Source organism: Didymella exigua, assembly GCF_010094145.1.
Source record: "Didymella exigua CBS 183.55 unplaced genomic scaffold M421scaffold_1, whole genome shotgun sequence".
In the NCBI taxonomy this organism is placed as follows: Eukaryota; Fungi; Ascomycota; class Dothideomycetes; order Pleosporales; family Didymellaceae; genus Didymella; species Didymella exigua.
Window position 1 is genome coordinate 324,459 of NW_022984775.1, and position 19,158 is coordinate 343,616.

The 19,158-nt window shown below is 54.2% G+C and overlaps 8 protein-coding genes across 8 annotated transcripts; 3 read left to right on the forward strand and 5 right to left on the reverse strand.

The window, feature by feature from the left end:
• The first annotated feature begins 348 nt into the window (after positions 1-348).
• On the forward strand, positions 349-3,808 carry M421DRAFT_414978 (DUF221-domain-containing protein). Its single transcript, XM_033590523.1, has 3 exons — positions 349-793; positions 848-1,402; positions 1,452-3,808. The coding sequence occupies exons 1-3, from the start codon at positions 713-715 to the stop codon at positions 3,753-3,755; spliced, it is 2,940 nt and encodes a 979-aa protein (XP_033454176.1). The 5' UTR covers positions 349-712; the 3' UTR covers positions 3,756-3,808.
• A 124-nt stretch (positions 3,809-3,932) lies between these two features.
• Positions 3,933-6,946, reverse strand: M421DRAFT_414979 (uncharacterized protein). Its single transcript, XM_033590524.1, has 4 exons — positions 5,855-6,946; positions 5,319-5,783; positions 4,680-5,270; positions 3,933-4,627 (listed from the first exon to the last, which is right to left on the reverse strand). Exons 1-4 carry the CDS (start codon positions 6,582-6,584, stop codon positions 4,026-4,028), a joined length of 2,388 nt encoding a protein of 795 aa, XP_033454177.1. The 5' UTR covers positions 6,585-6,946; the 3' UTR covers positions 3,933-4,025.
• A 575-nt stretch (positions 6,947-7,521) lies between these two features.
• On the reverse strand, positions 7,522-9,170 carry M421DRAFT_50541 (uncharacterized protein; the record flags this gene model as incomplete). The annotated part of the gene is made up of 4 exons (XM_033594838.1): positions 7,522-7,779; positions 7,831-8,823; positions 8,878-8,952; positions 9,006-9,170. The coding sequence occupies 4 exons, from the start codon at positions 9,168-9,170 to the stop codon at positions 7,522-7,524; spliced, it is 1,491 nt and encodes a 496-aa protein (XP_033454178.1).
• A 32-nt stretch (positions 9,171-9,202) lies between these two features.
• Positions 9,203-9,618, reverse strand: M421DRAFT_108581 (uncharacterized protein). The gene has a single exon (XM_033587171.1). It carries the CDS (start codon positions 9,494-9,496, stop codon positions 9,251-9,253), a length of 246 nt encoding a protein of 81 aa, XP_033454179.1. The 5' UTR covers positions 9,497-9,618; the 3' UTR covers positions 9,203-9,250.
• Positions 9,619-10,363: 745 nt separating this feature from the next.
• M421DRAFT_50831 (DEAD-domain-containing protein) lies at positions 10,364-12,310 on the reverse strand (the record flags this gene model as incomplete). The annotated part of the gene is made up of 6 exons (XM_033594867.1): positions 10,364-10,805; positions 10,856-11,201; positions 11,253-11,690; positions 11,738-11,873; positions 11,926-12,187; positions 12,237-12,310. 6 exons carry the CDS (start codon positions 12,308-12,310, stop codon positions 10,364-10,366), a joined length of 1,698 nt encoding a protein of 565 aa, XP_033454180.1.
• Positions 12,311-13,577: 1,267 nt separating this feature from the next.
• On the forward strand, positions 13,578-15,780 carry M421DRAFT_414981 (uncharacterized protein). Its single transcript, XM_033590525.1, has 3 exons — positions 13,578-13,795; positions 13,867-14,928; positions 14,981-15,780. Exons 1-3 carry the CDS (start codon positions 13,752-13,754, stop codon positions 15,540-15,542), a joined length of 1,668 nt encoding a protein of 555 aa, XP_033454181.1. The 5' UTR covers positions 13,578-13,751; the 3' UTR covers positions 15,543-15,780.
• Positions 15,781-15,947: 167 nt separating this feature from the next.
• M421DRAFT_51120 (mannose-P-dolichol utilization defect 1 protein) lies at positions 15,948-16,915 on the forward strand (the record flags this gene model as incomplete). Its single annotated transcript, XM_033594897.1, has 2 exons — positions 15,948-16,556; positions 16,613-16,915. 2 exons carry the CDS (start codon positions 15,948-15,950, stop codon positions 16,913-16,915), a joined length of 912 nt encoding a protein of 303 aa, XP_033454182.1.
• A 65-nt stretch (positions 16,916-16,980) lies between these two features.
• On the reverse strand, positions 16,981-17,391 carry M421DRAFT_116 (uncharacterized protein; the record flags this gene model as incomplete). Its single annotated transcript, XM_033587250.1, has 1 exon — positions 16,981-17,391. One exon carries the CDS (start codon positions 17,389-17,391, stop codon positions 16,981-16,983), a length of 411 nt encoding a protein of 136 aa, XP_033454183.1.
• Positions 17,392-19,158: the final 1,767 nt, after the last annotated feature.

Below are 19,158 nucleotides of genomic sequence, written 5' to 3' on the forward strand. Positions count from 1 at the left end.
AGTCTCGCACTACAAAGCGCTGAAACCCCCACAAAGTGTGCTTGTCGATCGAGATGGGCGACGTCAGGCTCCTTCCGGATCGGAAAATAGTCTACGGAGTGGCTCGCGCGAGCGCCGTCCCTTGTGGGCGACTGGCTCCCTGTGTCAAATGAACCAGTCTTTGTTCAACTGTGCAGCCATTCACACAGCCTTCTTGCTGAATTTAGAAATTGTGCGGACAGTGATTGGGTGACAAGTATGAGAAAGGCTGGGGTCCCGATGCGTCAAATAGACCCTGACCCAACCTTTGGAACAAGCTTTTCAACGATCCGGTCAGCACTCTAAGTTTAGCCACCGTTCAGCTGCGAACGCTGCTCTAGAGCTCTCGACACGGTTAAGCGCTGCCACTCAAGCTCAAAACTCTCTCTTTATCGATTACCGGGGATCGTTAGCCTTCGTACCTAATCCACATGTGACGTAGCTAGCGGCGATCGACGGATCAAGTTCGAGAACAAACTCAACAAAGTAACCTCAAGATGCCATCCCGGCGGTATTGCGCGTACTAGAGTGGCTCGTAATTTCGGTCCCTTCGACAATTCTCACCTTTCAAACCTCCTCGTTCTCCCATCTGTCCTTTGAGCGAGGTTGTTGTTGTGATTTGAGCACCATACACATTTTTCTTTCGCCTGTCGTTTCCTCTCGTGTAGCGGTCCCGCCGCACCCACACGCGATCATGGATCTCTTCACGCGGCGGAGCCAGCAGAGCTCTGGAGACGAGTTCCTGAATTTGATTGCTGATCCATTCTCGACATCGGTATGCCGATTGACTTCCGGTTCCCTCTATGTGAACGCTAACATGCACTTATAGATCCAGCAAAGCTCCATCTACGCCGCAATCGTCTATTCCTTCGTCGTCACTGGTCTACTCTTCCTAGTCTTCTGCTTCCTCCGACCAAAGAACAACCGCGTATACGCACCACGAGCGAAACATGCCGACGAAAAACACCGACCGCAGCCGCTGGCTAATGGCCCGTTCGATTGGATCAAGGCCGTCACGCAGACAAAGGAGCAGGAGCTTGTGGACAAGATTGGCTTGGATGCCGTTCTCTTTATGCGATTTTTACGGATGATCCGGAACATCTTCATCGCGCTCAGTGTCATGGGCTGTGCAATTTTGATCCCTGTTTGCATCATTGGAGGCGGCAACTTCTACGATCAGTACAGCAACATCGCGACGCTCATGAAGTTCACACCGCAATACATCGGCGGATCCAAGTTTTGGGCGTATGTTATCTTCGCGTACCTCGTCGAAATTACCTTCTGCGGATTCATTTGGTGGAATTACAAGGCAGTCTACAAGCTGAGGCGCACATACTTCGAGAGCGCAGAGTACAAGGCCAGCCTTCATTCACGAACGTTGCTGGTGAGTAAGCTTAGCTCTTTACTTGAGTCTGCAACTGACCGCATTCCAGCTTACCCACATTCCTAATTCCTCCCGAACCGACGCCGGAATCGCCGAACTGGTAGAATCAGGCAGACAGATGGATGATGTCCCCCGCACTGTGGTCGGTCGTAACGTCAAGGATCTTCCCGAGCTGATTGAGAAGCATGATGAGACAGTACGAGAGCTCGAGCAGCACCTTGCCAAGTACCTCAGCAACCCGAACCAGCTACCGGCAAAACGACCTACCTGCAAGGTTAAGAAAGACGACACTACAGCTTATGGAAAGGGCAGAGTTGATGCGATCGAATACCTTACCGACAGAATAGCGAGATTGGAGGTGTCCATTAAAGAAGTGCGAGAGGGCGTTGATATGCGGAACCCCATGTCCTACGGTTTTGCTTCATTCGCCCGTATCGAAGACGCCCATGCCGTTGCATACGCCACGAGGAAGAAGGGTCCAAGGGGATGCGATGTCTACCTTGCACCGAAGCCCAACGACCTGCTTTGGCAGAACCTCTCCATGAGCAGGAAGACACGCCGCGCGAGAGCATTTTGGGACGGTCTTTGGATGGTACTACTGACAGTAGCCTTCATCGTACCTAACATCTTGACCTCTGCCTTCTTGTCTAATTTTGCCAACCTTGGTCTTGTCTGGAGGGACTTCCAGACCAACCTGAATGCTCACCCCACCGGATGGGCTATTGTGCAGGGTATTCTTGCTCCTCTCGTACAAACACTCATGTACCTGGGCGTTCCCATCGTTTTCCGCCGGCTGTTCACCCATTCGGGCGACGTTTCCAAGACTTCCAGGGAGCGTCACGTTGCGTCACGTCTTTACGCTTTCTACGTGTTTAACAACCTCGTGGTCTTCTCCGTGTTCGGGTCGGTCTGGCGTTTTGTGGCAGCTGTCATCGGCGCTCAAGATATCGGTGTCTGGGATGCCATGAAGCAGGGCCAGCCCTTTACACAGCTGGTCACTGGATTGTGCAACGTTTCCACTTTCTGGCTCACCTGGCAGATGCAACGAAATCTCGGCGCTGCGATCGATCTTTCGCAGGCCTGGACTTTTGCTTGGTCCTGGTGCCGGCGAACTTTCTTCTCACCCACACCTCGAGAGCTAATCGAGCTCAGCGCGCCTCCGCCATTCGCGTATGCCGAATACTACAACAACTATCTGTTTGTTACCACAGTCGGTCTCTGTATGGGCTGTCTGCAACCTATCATCTTCCCGGTCACTGCCTTCTACGTTGGCATGGACGTCGTCTTCAAGAAGTACCTCTTGCAATATGTCTTCATCACCAAGACCGAATCGGGAGGCCGTTTCTGGCGCCTTCTCGTCAACCGCCTGCTCTTCGCCGTTTTCATAGGCAACGCCGTCATCGCCCTCGCTGTCGGCGCTAAGGGCGTCGGCAACCAGAACGTCTTCCGCAACGGAACAATGCTGTACGCAATGGTTCCTCTACCCTTCATCCTCCTCAGCTTCAAGCTCTACTGCAAGAAGTCGTACGATGACAAGCTCCTCTATTATTCTACAATCCCCTTCTCGGATCTCGAAAACACACCCGACGCAAACCACCCCAAAGCCCGCAAGACCGACAAGGTGGGCGTCCGCTTCGGCAACCCGGCCATCTACAAGAAATTGATCACCCCAATGGTCCACGCTAAATCACAGCACCTGCTCAAGGAAATCTACGGACACCGCTCCAACGCCGATACCCACATCTTCGCCGCCTCCGCCGACCGCGCAACCCCCGCGAATCTGGGCTACGGAGATATGTACCTGACGGACATGGACCACGCCGCTCCCGGACAGCGATCCAGTACTGACGGTGCCGCGATGCCGAACATGGAAGTCGTCGAGGAGGCGGATCTTGATTTCGAGAACTTCAAGCGGCGCGCCGAGTTCAGGGAAGAATTCGGCGGCGACGGCGCACTGTACGGACGCCCCGAGGATCTGGTCAGCCGCCCAGGAACACCGTCGACGTTCACGACGTTCGTCGAGAACTCGCCACACCTGAAGCGGAACTCGGCGTCGCCAGCCGGGAGCAGGGCGAGTAGTCGGACGCGGTTTGGCGAGAAGGAGAGGGATCAGGGCGAGGGCCATACTTACGCGAAGGGGTACCAGCACACTCCTACGACAGACATGTTTCAGGAACAGGATATGGTGGATGTGGATATCCCTGCGACACCGTTGGATGCCGATGAGATGCTGAGAGCGAGCAACAGTAGGCAGCCATTGATGGATAGGTCGAGAGATGGGTCGCCTGCGGGAGGGTATTTCAACAGGAGTATGCGAGATAATACTAGCTACGAGAGTTACCGTGGGAGGTAGATTATGATTAGACTATAGAGAGACAGTGCGAACTATACATATGCTACGCAACGACATGCTGAATGTTCACGTGCCTAAACTTCAGCGTTCCATCAGCAGTGCTTGAGTCTCATTTGATCATCTCAGCACCGAGCGTTCTGAAAATGGGTAATGGACAGCGCTGGGAACGTCTTCACGCGAGGTACCAAGAGTCGAGTAAGTGCTGCTTATCTACACAACGAACGGGTATCTCTAAAGTATGCATCCCCTTGTCACAGACATGATCAGTTCTCACTCCACACCCCCAACCAACCATCCCCAAACCCCGCCCTCAGGCGTTTCCCAACCCGCAACCCTGACGATGGCCAGACCAACCGCACCAAGCAGACTCATACCACCTACAGCCTGACACAGCACGAACCCCCGTTTCTTCAGCTCATCGCTAATGCCACACAAGCCAAGGGGATCTTTCGAGTCTAATCCCGTAACATCGTACCTCTGGCCACTGACCAGCTTCTCATCACTGCCATGTCGAACGATGGCCCACTCCGCCCTGGGCCCGTCACTCGTCACAATTGTCCCATTCTGGACCTCTTCACCGACTCTCTCAAGTAACCATTTAGCCCTCTCGTTCCTTTGCAAATTTTCGAATCGATCGCGTTCGTTTCTCAAACTCCTGTGCAGATCTGTGGCCCACTTAGCGACGCGGATGTCGCTTGCCTGTGGGTTGGAGTTGATGTAATGGGTGAGAGAGAAGGTGGTGGGGTCGGTGGGGGAGCCGGCGACAGAGGACAGGAGGGGCGATTGGAGGTTCGAGTAGAAGGGGGAGGTGGAGCGAGGGACGAGGACACCGGATGGGGAGATGGCAGAGAAGACAGAGGACGTTGTTGATGCTGGTATATGTTAGCGGGCAAGATGCGTGCAATGTAGGAAGGGTCGACTTACGATTCAGCATAGTGCCAGCTAGTCCTACTGATGCTGTGGTGGGGCTACTTGGTTGCTGGAGGCCGTGTATAATAAATGAATCGCCCGGTAGATTTGTCTTTCTTCTCCAGGATAGGAACTTCTTCGCCGTTGTGTGCCTCAACCAGGCAATAGCATCAGGGTCAAAGACTTGCTCGATCATATTGGAAAGTTCAGACGGCATGAGAGGTTGAACGTAGTCTGGAGACATCAGTAGAGATGCGTCCATGATATCGGCATCTGATCCGTGAAGCGATGATACTGCGTACGGATGCGTTGGTGTAGGGAAGGGGAACTGATTGGGCCCCTTCGACTGATCTACGTGGATCGCGGTTGTTGGCGTAGCCATTGAATAGACGATGTCCAGGCCTTGGACTGCAAGCAATGCGTCGTCTAAAGGCTTTCCAAAGAGGAATGGTTTGACAGCTGTAGCCTGGAGGCGAGCAAGTACAGACGCCTTCAGTGAGATTAGTTCCTGGGCGGTCAGCGTCTCCGACTTTGCGATGACGGGTACGACGTTGGTGAACGCAGATAGCCGCTGCATGAATTCGACGTCCTTGGTTATCTCCTTGTCTTGGCCTCTGTCAGTGTCGCTCTTGCCGTGGTGCGCATAGTACTTACTCGGCGGCAACATATAAAGGACAACATCCACCAAGATTCCTCCACTGCCACTGATAACGCCGACTATCTCCCCATCTTCCATGTTGGTCACAGAAGCTGTCTGGTGCAGCAGTGACTCCAGGTACTCAACCACGAGGTTCATGTCGTCATGCTCTAAGCTCCCTTCAACGTAGCCCGGCGTGTCCACGAAGCAAATGTTTCTTTCCAAGATTGTGTCAGTGCTACTCTTTCTTCTCCGCAAAACCCTAGTCTCTTCAACATCAGTCCACCAGTGTGGATACGGTCTAGTGCTGGCATGGATCTCTGTCACGCGCAACGTAGCCCCCTGGTCTGTTTGCCGTCTACGAGACTTCGGTCTTCGGGGAGGCGGCTGCAAGAGCGACTGTGAGGGCGAGAGGGAGTCTACATGTACGATGTCATCGCAGCTTTGCACGATCGAGCGAATGAGTGAGGTCTTGCCGATACCTGTATCAAGTGTTAGCACTCAAAGCTTACCAAACAATGATATGCACGGTCGCTAGTTAGGGTGTACTGACCCGCTTGTCCAGCAACCAGAACCTTTAGCTTGCCCATGTTCTTGCCCTTATTTGTGAACGGTCTTCTCGTTGGCATCTGTATGCTCGGCATCACCAACTGTGGAAAGCTCATCGATGTGCCCTGCTGCGTCTCGACATCATCTTCCTCCTCTCCACTCGACGTGATGACCTGACTCCCAGTCTCATCAACCACAGAGCCCTCATCTGACAGCCTCAGCGAATGTAGCGACACGGACGTTGGTGTGCTTGGCAGAGCTGAGGTGGGCAGCGGGGACGGTGCTTCGACGTATAGGGGCGTCAGAGGCGTAGACGTGGTGCGGTTGGAAAGCTTCCTCTTCAGCTTGCGCAGTGGCGAGGCAGCAGGACTCTCTGGCGACTTCGCAGAGTCCGCAGATGGGCTATGCGATTCTGATCTCGCAAGGTGTCTGCCATGGCTGCCTGCGTTGTTCTGCTTATCCGCCTTCTTGCTAACTGTGGTGCTCTCAGCGCCAAATGCAGCTTCCAAAGTATCAGCTAAGCTCTGCACTCCATAAGTGCCTTCTTGCGGCCTTCTTATCGACTGTGTACTCTGTGATGCAGACAGTGACTGTTCCATGTCATGCTCGCTCCTCATGAAGAACGTGGTGGGGCCGTTGTTTGACAGCGTCGCGGCGTGATCCATGCTCGACTTGCGGGACCGAGGCTTGACAGGCGCAGGCAGCGCATCGCTGCTACCGGGAAGCGGTCGCATGCTTCCAGAATTCGACGAGTGCGTCGTGGGTACAAGAGCACACACTACTTCTCAAGCTGGAAGTAAGCCTGGGAATAAGTCACGGAGGACTTGCGAACGCCGAAGAAAGGCAGGTGATGTGATCGTCGTTGTCACGCCCCCGCCGACTGGAACCCCGCTACTAGGACCCCGGTTTCGCGATAAAGGCCAAATAGTCGTCGAGGGAGAGGAATGGGGAACAAACGCGCAGATCTGTACGTGTAAAAAGTATTTTTGGGGATCGCAAGAGGGAAGTGGAGGCTTTCTGCGACTTCCCTGCGTGAATTGTGACTTGCTGACCGGCGGCAGGCGCAGCTGGTCAATCAACCAGGCGAATCACGCGTCGATGTTGCGTGACGTTATCAGTAATAAGTGTTCACCAACCTGCAGCCCAATCATCTCAACATACAATACGCTCATTGGATCATACTCATGCTATCGTTCTTGTACCCGTCGCGCTCTTCCATCCGTATTCTGTTCTCGAATAATGCTGTGCAAGACCAAAGACCAAATGTACAGGCGAGCCAGAAGTACCCTTAACCCATTACTCCAGATCCTTTTTCCGCCTCCCATGTCCGCATGTGCTCAGATACCCATCCACATACATTAGGTAACCGAGAAAATGGGCAAAGAAACATGTGAAAGAAGTGGACGAAACGAGTACGTACAGGTACATATAGGGAAATACAAACATGAACCGACTCGCTATGCAAGGGCTCAAAAATCTCTCTCGGAGATGCGGACGCCCAGACTTTTCCGCAGGAGATGGTGACTTTTATACAATCGCTGAAAAGAGTCGGACACAGAACACATAACAAAAGCCGTGAATCGTTATGGAACGGTAAAAGTCGCTAAAGACTCGACAAACAGGGAGCAGGAATGAAGGGGAGATGAAGAGGGGCAGCAAATGCTATCCCGTTCATGACTCCTGAGGCGCACCACGGCCACGAGGGGCACCACCGCGGCCACGGCCGGGAACGAAACCGCCGCGAGGGCCACCAGGGCCGCCACGACCGCGCTGAGAGCCACCACCACGAGGGAAGTTACCCTGGAACTGACCCTGAGGGCGCTGGCGACGCTCCTCGACCTTGAGCTCAACGCCGTCGACGGTGTGAGGGTTGGCGGCAATGGCAGCTTGGTATCCGGCGGCGGTCTTGAAATCGACGAAAGCAGCGTTCTGTGAAAGACATTAGCTCAAGTTTCTGATATTGCAAGCATGCAAACTAACCTTGGGACGGCTGAGATCGAGGTACTCAACATCGCCGAATTTGGAGAGGGCGGCCCTCAGAGAACCCTCCTGGACCTGGCTGTAGACATTTTTGATGTATGCGCGCCTCTGGTCGGCATCGGCAGCGGGAGCCTGGTTCTGAGCGCGGGGCTGCTCCTTCTTGTGACCGCTGACTGATTGCCAGCCAGCCTCGCCCTGGCTTGCGGCCGGGGACTGTTCACGGGCAGGAGCGGGGGTCTGCGTGGGTGCGGTAGCGGCGAGCTGGGCAGGGGCAGCAGCCTTGGCCTCCTTGGGAACCTGCTGAGCGGCCGGGGAAGCGACTACGGGAGTAGCAACCTTGTGGGCGGAGGCAGCAAGGCTGGCCCAGGTACGGGGAGCGGCGGGCTTGGGGGGGCCGGCGGGCATGGCAACGGCAGCAGCCTCCTTCTTGGCCCCAGGAGCAGGAGTGGGAGAGGGCTCCTTGGGCTTCTCCTCGACAGGCGCAGCAGGGGCTTCGACCTCCTTGGGAGGCTTCTCAGCAACTGGCGTCTCCTCGACCTCGGGGGCCTTCTCGGCCTCGGCAACCTCCTCTGTAGGACCAGTGGTGGTGGTGTCCTCGATGGAGGGCTCCTCCTTTGCAACCTCCTCGAGCTTCTCATCGACCTTGGTCAGATCCTCCTCGCTGCTGGCGACCTCGCCCTCGGGAGCCTCTTCCTCAGCGGGGACAGCAGCAGTGGGGGCGGGCTCCTCGACACCGTTAGCAGCCTGCTCCTGCTGGAGCTCCTCCTCGGGCTCCTCAGCGAGGTAGCGGAAGATGTCATTCAGGACGAAGTAACCGTTGGTCTGCTCGGCGAGGATGAAGGTCTGGACGAATCGCTTGTGGGGCTGGCCCTGGTTGGAGATCTCACCAATGACCTGGATGACGATGTTCGCATCTGAGCCCTGGGAGTCGACGTTGGTGACGCGGACCTTGGTGTCCTTGAACTCGAGCTCCTTGATGCGCTCGTTGATGGGCTGACCCGTTGTTAGCTTTGCGCCATGCGCGAATAACCTGACCGTTTCACATACCTTCTGGCCGACGCAAACATTGACCTTCTCCTCCTCGACGCCAGAGACATACTGCGAGCGCTTGTTGTAGAAGAGCTATTTGTGTTAGCGGGAGCAACTCGATGTTATTTTATGTATTGTATACGTACGTAGAGGCGGTCAGGGCTCTTGCTCAGAGTGGTGTAGTACTGCTCGACGAAGTACCAGCCGACCTCATCCTTGGGGATCTCGGAGGCAGGTGCTTGTTGTGCGGGCTGGCTGTAGTCCTGTGCGTAATTGCCGTTGGTGGGCACGGATGACTCGGTGGATGCCATCTTGATAATGTGTGTTTAGAAAATAAGACCAATGCCGGCGGAGTCTCAGTGGAATCGTAGGCGCGAAAACTGTGGACTGGTCAGTTTCTGGCTTTGCTTGCGCAGCTCGGGGACTCAAGTAATGCGCGCGTGTGTTTGTACATACCGGACCAGGTGTTAGTGACGAAAGGAAATTGTGGATTGGCGACTCGCAGTCGATGAGAGCTAGCGATTACTGGGGTTGGATGCGATGGCTCCGAGAGAGTGATGGTGAATGCCGTTGTGGGCGTGAAGATGCAAAAACCTAGCCTTGAGCTCAATTCGTGCCTCGCCTCGCCTCGGATCATCAACCGTCTGTGCGTCTCTGCCAAGCCATGATCTCACCATGGCTCGTTCGACATTAACCCTTCAACTTGAATTTTTTTGGGAGGGGTGTCTTCAATTGCAAGATCCAAAATTACACTTTTCAAACTTGGTGAACCCAGGAATCTGGTGTACGGCCTGATCTTACATCAGCTCAGTATTAATTGAAAATCTTCGATCCGCCGGCACAGTATCCGAGCATCGTTCGTTCGAGCTCTCGAAGGCAAGAACGCAGGTGGACATTACTTCAGTGCTGCCAGCAACCCAAAATTATCCTCGTCAATCGTGACAGGAATACAAGAGCGTAGATGGCCCAGGCTTATGTAAGGTCTGCAAACAAAGCGCACATACAGGTGCTGCAACAATCGCTGTTTAAAGGTCAATACAACAGCAATATTCACCGATCACCATGTGGATAGTCAGACGTATGGCTCTATGGAGTTAGACATAATGCTTTGATTTCCACTCTTGATTCCAAGGTTGCCATACAACTTATGCACCTGCAGCTATGGGACCTTGTATGCTCAAGTTGTATCATGTTTACGGTCACGCAAGTTTGAAGAAGATGAGGACGTCGTACCATCCAATATGTTTAAGCCGTCAGACTATGCAACTCATCTACCTCGAATTTGGGGGCTGCTAATGTGGTGGTAGTGACAGCCAAGAGGCAGACTGTCAAACCACCCGTAAACGCAACGTCAGCCCCTCGTAGATCATGTGACGTTCATCATGATCTTGTTCTTGGGCCTCGATGTGAGGCCTGCCGTAAAGGCGTAAGAGCTTTCAGTCGTGAAGGTGGAAATCCAAGCACTTTTGGGGTCAAGTGGTCAAGTCAGCACACATCAGATCGCTTACCAGGAAGTAACCTTGCCCTCATCACCGCCAGAGAAGCCGCCATCGTCACCACCGAAGCCGCCAGCCTCGCCACTGCCGAAGCCACCACCAAGGCCATCGTCAGACTCATCATCGGTGCCGTCGCGCCACTCGATGATATCTGGGTCCTCAGGCTTAAACTGCTCCAGGAAGCCCGGGACTTCCTGCTTGGACTCGAGGAGGATCTTGACAAGGTCTTCACCAATGTCCTCGTTGCGGTCATTGTAGAAGGATGTCGCCTTACCCTCGTTACCAATACGAGCAGTGCGGCCTATGCGGTGCACATACTCGGTGATGCCGTCGTGCTGAGTGGAAGGAAGATCGTAATTGATGACGTGCTTGACGCTGGCAACATCAAGACCTCGAGCGGTGACACCAGTAGCAACGAGGATGGGGCAACGCGCTGTGCGGAAGGAACGCCTGGAGGAATTCAGAATTGCGAGAATAAGCTTTGAGTTGGGAGCGCTTACAGGGCGTCCTCGCGCTCGCGCTGAGTACGGTCTGAGTGGATGGACGTGCAAGGCATGCCCTTGTTGTAGAGGAAGTCGTCGACCATATCGCACTTGCGCTTAGAGTTGACGAAGATGAGTGTACGCTGAGGTTCGCTGGAGAAGATCAGGTCAAACAGAGCCTGGTCCTTCTCACGCTCGTCCACGTAGACGATGGTTTGGGTGATGTTCTGGTGGGTACTGCCGACACGTCCGACCTTGATACGCAGGTATTCCTCCTCCATATACTCCTTCGCGAGGCGGCGAGCGGACTTGGGGAAGGTTGCCGAGAACATGAGGTAGGTATGATCGGCATCAGCGTTGACGTCTAGATGGTGGTCAGCAAATCACTGTAGGGAGAGATGAGAGGACGATCTACCGGATCCAGAGAACAGCTTCTCCATGGCCTCCTCCCAGCCCGAAGATAGCAGCTCATCAGCCTCATCAATGACAGTGAACTTGAGACGGCGGAACGAGAGCAGGTTCAGGTTCTGCATGAAGTCCGTCAGGCGACCGGGAGTAGCGATGAGAATATCACAGCCCATCTCCAGCTGTTCGCGCTGGTTGCGGGTCGGAGCACCACCATAGACTACACAAGGGCGTAACATTGTGCGGTAGCACAGACGACGAGCCTCGTCGAATATTTGGCAAGCCAACTCTCGGGTGGGACAGACCACAAGGACAAGAGGTTCGGCACGGACACGGTCAGTGAGGGGGTTGTAGCGAGCCGGGTTTGGGCGGGGAGCTGCAAGCTGACGAGCCTTGCCCATCAGCTTGGACAGGATAGGAATAAGGAAGGCGGCCGTCTTGCCGGAACCTGGAGGATTTCAGTCGGAGGTAACGCTACTTTCGATGAGGACATACCAGTCTGAGCGACAGCAACGACATCGTGGCCAGTCAATACAGCAGGAATACAGTAGCACTGGATGGGCGTAGGCGCGTTGTACCTGCAAAGTTTGACGTTCTGGAGCATGACAGGGTGAAGACCGGCATCGTCGAACTGTGATGGTGTCAGCATAGATCTTGGGTGACTGAGAAGCTGAGTTACTCACCTCGCGAATAGGCTGTATCTTCTCGGGACCTTCAATCGCAACGTCATACGTGAGAGCCTTGATGGCTCCACCGGCACGCTGAATGTTATCGTCGTCGAAAAGCATCTTCTCCAACTCGGGATTGGGCTCGCCGACGTCACCAAAGTCGTCATCCCACTGGTAGATAGCGGCATCAGACAGCCAAAGGGCGTCCTGGCGGGTCTCATCCTTCTCAGTTTCACCGCCGACGACGGTCTCGTAGTTGAAGGGGATGGGGTTATTCCTGTGCTGGTCAGTATCTGCTGTAATAAGTCTAGGCGTTCGATAATCACCAGCCAGCATCCTTTGCACGAGCAAGGTCTTGAGAAAGTTGCTCCTTGCGGGCGGCGAGTGCCTCCTCGCTCATGGCCGGAGGAGGAGGGCGTATAGGAGCGCTCCCGCCAGCGTCCGACATGATGGGAAGGAAGTGTTGATGATGTTGTAGAAGGTGTCAGCCAGTGAGGTCGAGGGGAGAGTCTCGAGAACGGGCGTAGTGTAGGTGAGGAAAGGCCTGTGTTTGTCGTTTGCGTACGGCAGCGAGGCACGCTTTGACCTGCCTTGGCGAGAAGCGACGACGACGGGGGCGGCAAATTTGCAAGCAAGAGAGCGCCTGCGGCGGGGAAGATTGTAGGTGAGAGAGAGCGTGAATGTCGACGGGAGGCACTGGAGGAGCTCTCCGCACGGGCTGCTTCCAGTCTGCGACACTCAAGGCTACCAGAAGCTGTGTGCGACTGTGAAGTGCTTACTACAGCTGAGAGGCAGTGGAGAAGACTTTGCTGTACCGTACACGCCACAATGGATTCGACTGTGAATTTACCAAGCCTAGTAGCGGCAGGCTCACAGTCAGTAGCCCGCGAAAGACGAGCGATGTAAGTGCACTCTCACCACGCTAGATCGGAGCTACCTTCAATTGGGGGATGTAGACTATGTATGAGATTGTGACGAGAACAAGGAACCGCATGTCCGACACCCCCCCCACCCCAAAGGCGTGCCGAACAGGATTATTGGAAGTGGTCGGCAGTATCCAGCTTTGATCTTGATGTAACGTCGCACAAGAAGGTCAAAATGCGAGCTCCTCGTTGAAGTACATGTTTGCGGGACATCATTACCGGTGACAAAACAAGTGATTGCCTCTCCGGTCTACAGGTAAGGAACCGATGAGATAATTTACAGGCGTTGCTGATTGAAACTGAGATGGAACTATTCTTCCAGCTCTACGTGTCGACACTCGTACAGCCATAGAGGTAAGAGTCTGATGCTTCTTCAAGACTGGATGGTGGAGACGGAAACGCAGCATGTGTGAGGGCGTTAGGAAGAACTTCAGTTCCCAGATGGTGATGCTTCTGACGCTCAGTACATTCTTCTTGTTGTCCGTTAGAAATGAAGCATCCGCTAACATGATAATCAATGATCAAGCTGATGGTGGATGTAGACGGAGGATGATTTCTCCACACTCCCACGCAGGGATCTCACAGCTAGACCAAACACCGCTTAGGCCGTAACCTGCGAGATGAGATGAGGTCGATCGCCTCGGCAGTATAACGGACCACCGATTGGCTAGCTAGTCAATGATGCACGCTTTCATGGCGACTAAAAATTTGGAACGCGGCGAAAAGTAAACACTGCAACTTTCCTCGCTATCGAGTCGTCAGGGTCGTGCCGCTCGTGTGATCGGATTGAAAGACTCAATTGACTTTGCCTGCTCCATTTTGTCCCTCCTCGAACGCTTTGCTGCGTTTCCCGAGCCCTTGGACTTTTGCGCCTGCCATCCACTGTGCCCCTGAAGCCGCGCCTCCACATTCGAAGTCATGTCGCAACGAGTGACGCGGTCGCAAGCCGGCTATACGCCCAAGTAAGTTCAGATGGTCCAGTCGCAGCGACTGAACTGTGCGTTCGGTAACAGCGGCTGATCTGCATGCGCAGGAAACCAGAGAATCCGGGCTTTGTCGAGACACCTGGTCGCAGAAGGTCGCAACGCCGCAAGTCTATTTCCACGGAAAATACACAGCCCAATGGCTTTATCAAGCGCAGCGAGATCAGTTCGACGCCCGAGAAGCCGTCGAGCAACGGCTATACGAACGGCAACGGCCACACAACAGGGTATCCCAACGGATACGCCAGCAATGGACACGCCAATGGCTCTACGAATGGCAATGCTCAAAAGGAAGAGCCTGCCTTATCAGATGCGTCTCAGGAAGCAGCCAAGAACTTCCCTCCCAAGGACAAGGGCGGTCTGCACGAATTTGGTGGTGCTCTTGGTATGGGCGCCATGATGACCGGATTTCCAGCTTTGATGTACTACATGTGGATTGGCGCGACATTTTACGACGGAAAGTTCCCCAAGCCAGCTGAAGGTGAGAGCTACTCAGACTTTTTCGGACATATGTGGAATCTGGTCAAGACAGAAGCGTACCCCACCAACCAGGCGTGGCAGATCTACTGGTTCTTTGGACTAGTGCAGATGGCATTCTACATGTTCATGCCTGGTGTCTACCGCAAGGGCAAGCCCCTTCCTCACCTTGGTGGAAAGCAGCTAGACTACTACTGCTCCGCGATGTGGTCGTTCTACTCCAGCATTGTCATCATGCTGGCTCTCCATTTCACCGGCGTCTTCAAACTCTACATCCTCGTCGATAAATTCGGCCACATCATGACGGTTGCCATCCTATCGGGTTTCCTGTGCTCCACCATTGCATACGTCTCTGCGCGCGTCGGCGGCGCCACCGTGCGCATGACTGACAACGTTGTCGTTGACTTCTTCCTCGGATCTGAGCTGAATCCCAGGCTGTTCGGAATCTTGGATTTCAAGATGTTCCTCGAAGTCCGCATCCCGTGGTTCATCCTCTTCTTCCTGTCTCTCGGTACCTGCCTCAAGCAGTACGACTCATACGGATACGTGTCTGGAGAGGCCATCTTCCTCCTCTTCGCCCACTGGCTGTATGCTAACGCTTGCGCCAAGGGCGAGCACCTGATCATCACAACCTGGTGAGTCTCGCAATACACGCAAATGAAGATTTATAGGCTAATACAACTCCAGGGACATGTACTACGAGAAGCTCGGCTTCATGCTCATCTTCTGGAACATGGCTGGTGTGCCCCTCTCTTACTGCCACTGCACTCTCTACGTCGCCAACCACCACCCTAACGAGTACACGTGGCCAACCTGGTTCGTCGCCGCCCTGACGGTCGCATACCTCGGCATGTACTACATCTGGGACACCACCAACAGCCAGAAGAACCAGTTCCGCCAAGAGGAGCGTGGCGTAGTAGACGAGCGCACCACCTTCCCCTACTTCAAGTATGGCCGCATCGCCAACCCCAAGACCATCACCACCAAGCATGGAAACAAGATCTTGGCTGATGGCTGGTATGGCAAGGCCCGCAAGATCCACTACACCTGCGACCTATTCTTCGCTGTCTCCTGGGGTCTGATCACCGGCTTTAACTCGCCGTTCCCCTGGTTCTACTCTGTCTTCTTCGCTGGCATGATCATCCATCGTGCGCTCCGTGATATCGCGAGGTGTCGTGAGGTGTACGGTGAGGCATGGACAGAGTACGAGAAGCAGGTGCCCTACCTCTTCATCCCCTATGTCCTCTAGATGCTTCAAGAGCACGTGTTGCTATGCTGAACCTTTCAATAGGCTTTGGCTCTTTTCATCTAGGCGCTTTTGGCCGCCAGCACATATTCCCTTTGCACTTCTAGATCACATTTTTCCACACTACGTACTGTAATATCCCTTTCTCTCTCGCTCGAAGTAGGACAGTGAGGATTCCACGACGTTAATGGCAGTAGTAATCACGATGTATGAAATTAATAGATGATCGAAAGATTTTTCCACAGTCTTCGCTGACGTTCTGACATGTGGATCTTGACAGCCACGCAGCCGAGTTGCACGCTAAAATAATGCCAGGTTGCGTCAGACTCCCACCCCCTTGCCAAACAATTTCAACGTCCACCCAAACATCTCGCGACCATCAAACACCAGACGTCAAACACCGCACCCATGGACGCTCTCGGCTCTGCGATCCGCCCTATCCTGTCGCCCATTGCAAAGGGTCTTCCCAAACCCATCGCTGACGTCGGTGAGAACCTCCTCGGCCCCGTCTGCTACGAGACGCTCCTCCACGATGTCGATCTCACCAAGACCGAGTGCGTCAAGCTTGCCATCTCGAAAGGTCTCGGCATCGGCATCATCGGCGCGTCCTCGATTGTCAAGATCCCCCAGCTGCTCAAGCTGCTGAACTCGCAGTCTGCTGAGGGCCTGTCCTTCCTCTCCTATGTCTTGGAGTCTGGTGCATACCTCATCTCTCTAAGCTACAACGTCCGCCATGGATTCCCGTTCAGTACATACGGCGAGACTGCCCTCATTCTGATCCAGAACATTGCCATTGCGTCTCTGGTTCTGAACTACAGCGGTAGGCAGCCTGCGATCGCGGCATGGATCGCCGGGTTGGCCGGTGCAGGCTTCCTCCTTTTCAACGAAAACCAGGTCAACGAGGCGAACCTCAGCCTGGCCATGAGTGCGGCAGGTATTTTGGGCGTAGCAGCCAAAATCCCTCAGATCCTGACTATCTGGTCTGAGGGGGGCACCGGCCAGCTGAGTGCTTTTGCTGTAAGTCACCACTCAATCAGCGCACTTAACTTCCCAGTTACTGACTGGTCTTCTAGGTCATCAACTACCTCCTCGGCTCCGCCTCGCGTATCTTTACCACCTTTCAAGAAGTCGACGACCCGCTCATCCTCTACGGCTTCGTCGCCGGCTTTGCGTTCAACCTCGTACTCTTCCTACAAGTCGTGTACTACTGGAACGCACCGACCTCGAAGAACACTGAGAGCAAGAAGCTCAATAGGCCTGTTGCACCGGCGATTGCAGCAAACAAGGAGAAGACAAAGCGCGCTGTGGCTAGCGGCACTGCGCCCAGCTACTCAAATGTCGCGGGTAAGAGTCCCAGCACAAGGCGCAGGGGATAGACACATCACGTAGTCTCAGGTAGAAACAGATGCTGCTCTTTGCACAATCCATTACATCCATTCATCTAAGGTTGTTCTCCTCGTACTCTCCGACCTCCATAAACATGCACATCCTCCGGCCTTGCAACCATATATCCATACGGCGGCGGCGTATCACTCCTCTCCTCGTACTGTGGCAGTTCCGTGTCCACATCGCTCGCACACCGATCTTCCCTGCGCCACGTCGCTCGCGCCTCCATCCTTTGCACTTTTTGTGGATGAACCAGCCCGACTTTGAAGCGCGTTGGCCCGGGGTGCACAGATGTGCGCTTGCGTAGATGGTAGAAGAGCAGAGTCGACGTTGTCAGGAACCCGATTGCGACGATGACTGTGAGGATGGCGGTGCGGTTGGTGCAGGAGTAGGCGTCGCATTCCGAACGGCGGAGGAGGGCGTGGAGGGTGTTGTGAAGATCATGGTCCAAGTTGACGGGTGCCATGGTGGCAGGTAGGCTTGTCGTGCAGGCTTTGGCTGAGAGCCCGGAGCGGAGCGGTGCTCGTGGAGATGTGCTTGCTCTATGCTTCGATTGAGTTGAGAATTGATTAATCTGACTTGCTTCTGCGCAACTGATCGAACGTGTAGCGGAAGTCTTTGGAATGCTGGTATACAAATCCAAGGCAAGGGCATGCACTCGTACATAAGCACCTTGCCTTTGTCACGCCCCTTCATCCATTATCCTAGCCTCCGCAACAAAGCCTGGCGCGAGGCGACATCGAAGGCACGCAAAGGCTGAGCGATCGCAAGGTAGCCTCAAGGCGTTGTTCGCACAGCGACCTACTTGCGCACCAATCAACACTCTCACAATGTGGCTAGGCACGCAAGCTGTAAGCCTGTAGCGCCTTGTGAGGCGATCATAGAGGCAGTGCAGGCGCATGAAGGCCTCGCGCAGGTGCACGATACTGGCGCAGCATTTTAAAGCACTACGAAGGGAAAATCGCGGGATTTAAAGATTCTATGGCAACGAAGGAGATGCAGTGTGAGGGAATAGGGAATGAGGTTGTGTTCGGTAGAGAATGTTCAGTTCCCGGTGCCATATATGATTGTAGTGCTGATGCGCGCCAATGCTTGCGAAGGCAATCGCATAGTGTGTTTCCCAAACAGGTGTGTGAATCATGTTGATGAAGCGTTAATCCCCGTGCCGTTTCGGTGCTATGGCAGTGCTGATGCTGGGCTCGGAGGGTCGGCGCAGTGAGGAGCGGTAATCGCGGAGGGTACCGTATGTGCGCTGGCCAACATCATGCAGAAAGACACAGCTTTGATTCTCCACACCAAGGATGCAAAAACTTGGCTGACAGCAGCACCAGGGCGGAATGGTCGTCGAACTTCTCCATGTACAACTTACTGAAACAACAAGATGATCACATGGGGCATCACCTCACATGACGATTCTACTTCGCAACCGCCCTCACGACAATTTGGGACTTCGAATCGCATTTTGGTACCTGTCAAGCGTTCAGTGTCGTTGAAGACAGCCAGCCTCGTGCTCAATGTACCGCCGGCGTCGCACCTCACACACATTATACACGGTCTGTGCCTCAGGCGCTCTGGGCAAGGCTCGATCCGGCGAGCGCCGATAGTGCCTTCGAAGGGAGAGACAGAGGCGTCAATCCCCCAGATGGGTACCAGAGATCGGGTTCGGTGATCTCGGCAAGCGCATTGAGATTCACGGCTTCGCCATTGTTATGCTTCGTGCTGTGCCTGAGCTTTGTTTTATCCGCCCTGCTCTTTCTGTCAATTCTTCTCATGGCGTGATATCCGTCCTGTTTGGGGTGAGTAAGGAAGCTCCAGACCTTGATGTGGGGACTCCAAGGTTGTTGTCGTGATCTGCGCTGCGAGACCTTAGGCTGACGCGGATAGTCGTCTCAGCTAACGCAATGTCTACAGTGAAGCTTGAGAGGTGGATCGCTCCGGTAATTATTGAACGTTGTAACTCATGCTCGTGATGTTCCAGCCATCTCACTTCTGTCATGGTCAGTAAACATGGCAAACATGCATTTCTTCTAACGTGTTCTATCAGTAAGCTGCGCATATCAGTATCCTGCGCACCCCACCAAAACGCGCTCAACTCACCGTGCAACTGCTCCACAACCACATGGTCAAATTAAGTGAGGTTTTGAAGCAAGATAGATTAGATAGCTCTACATTGAGTCCTATTGTGACCTTGCACGTGGCATTTGCTACACGTTGGTGGTGCTCGCTGACGTCG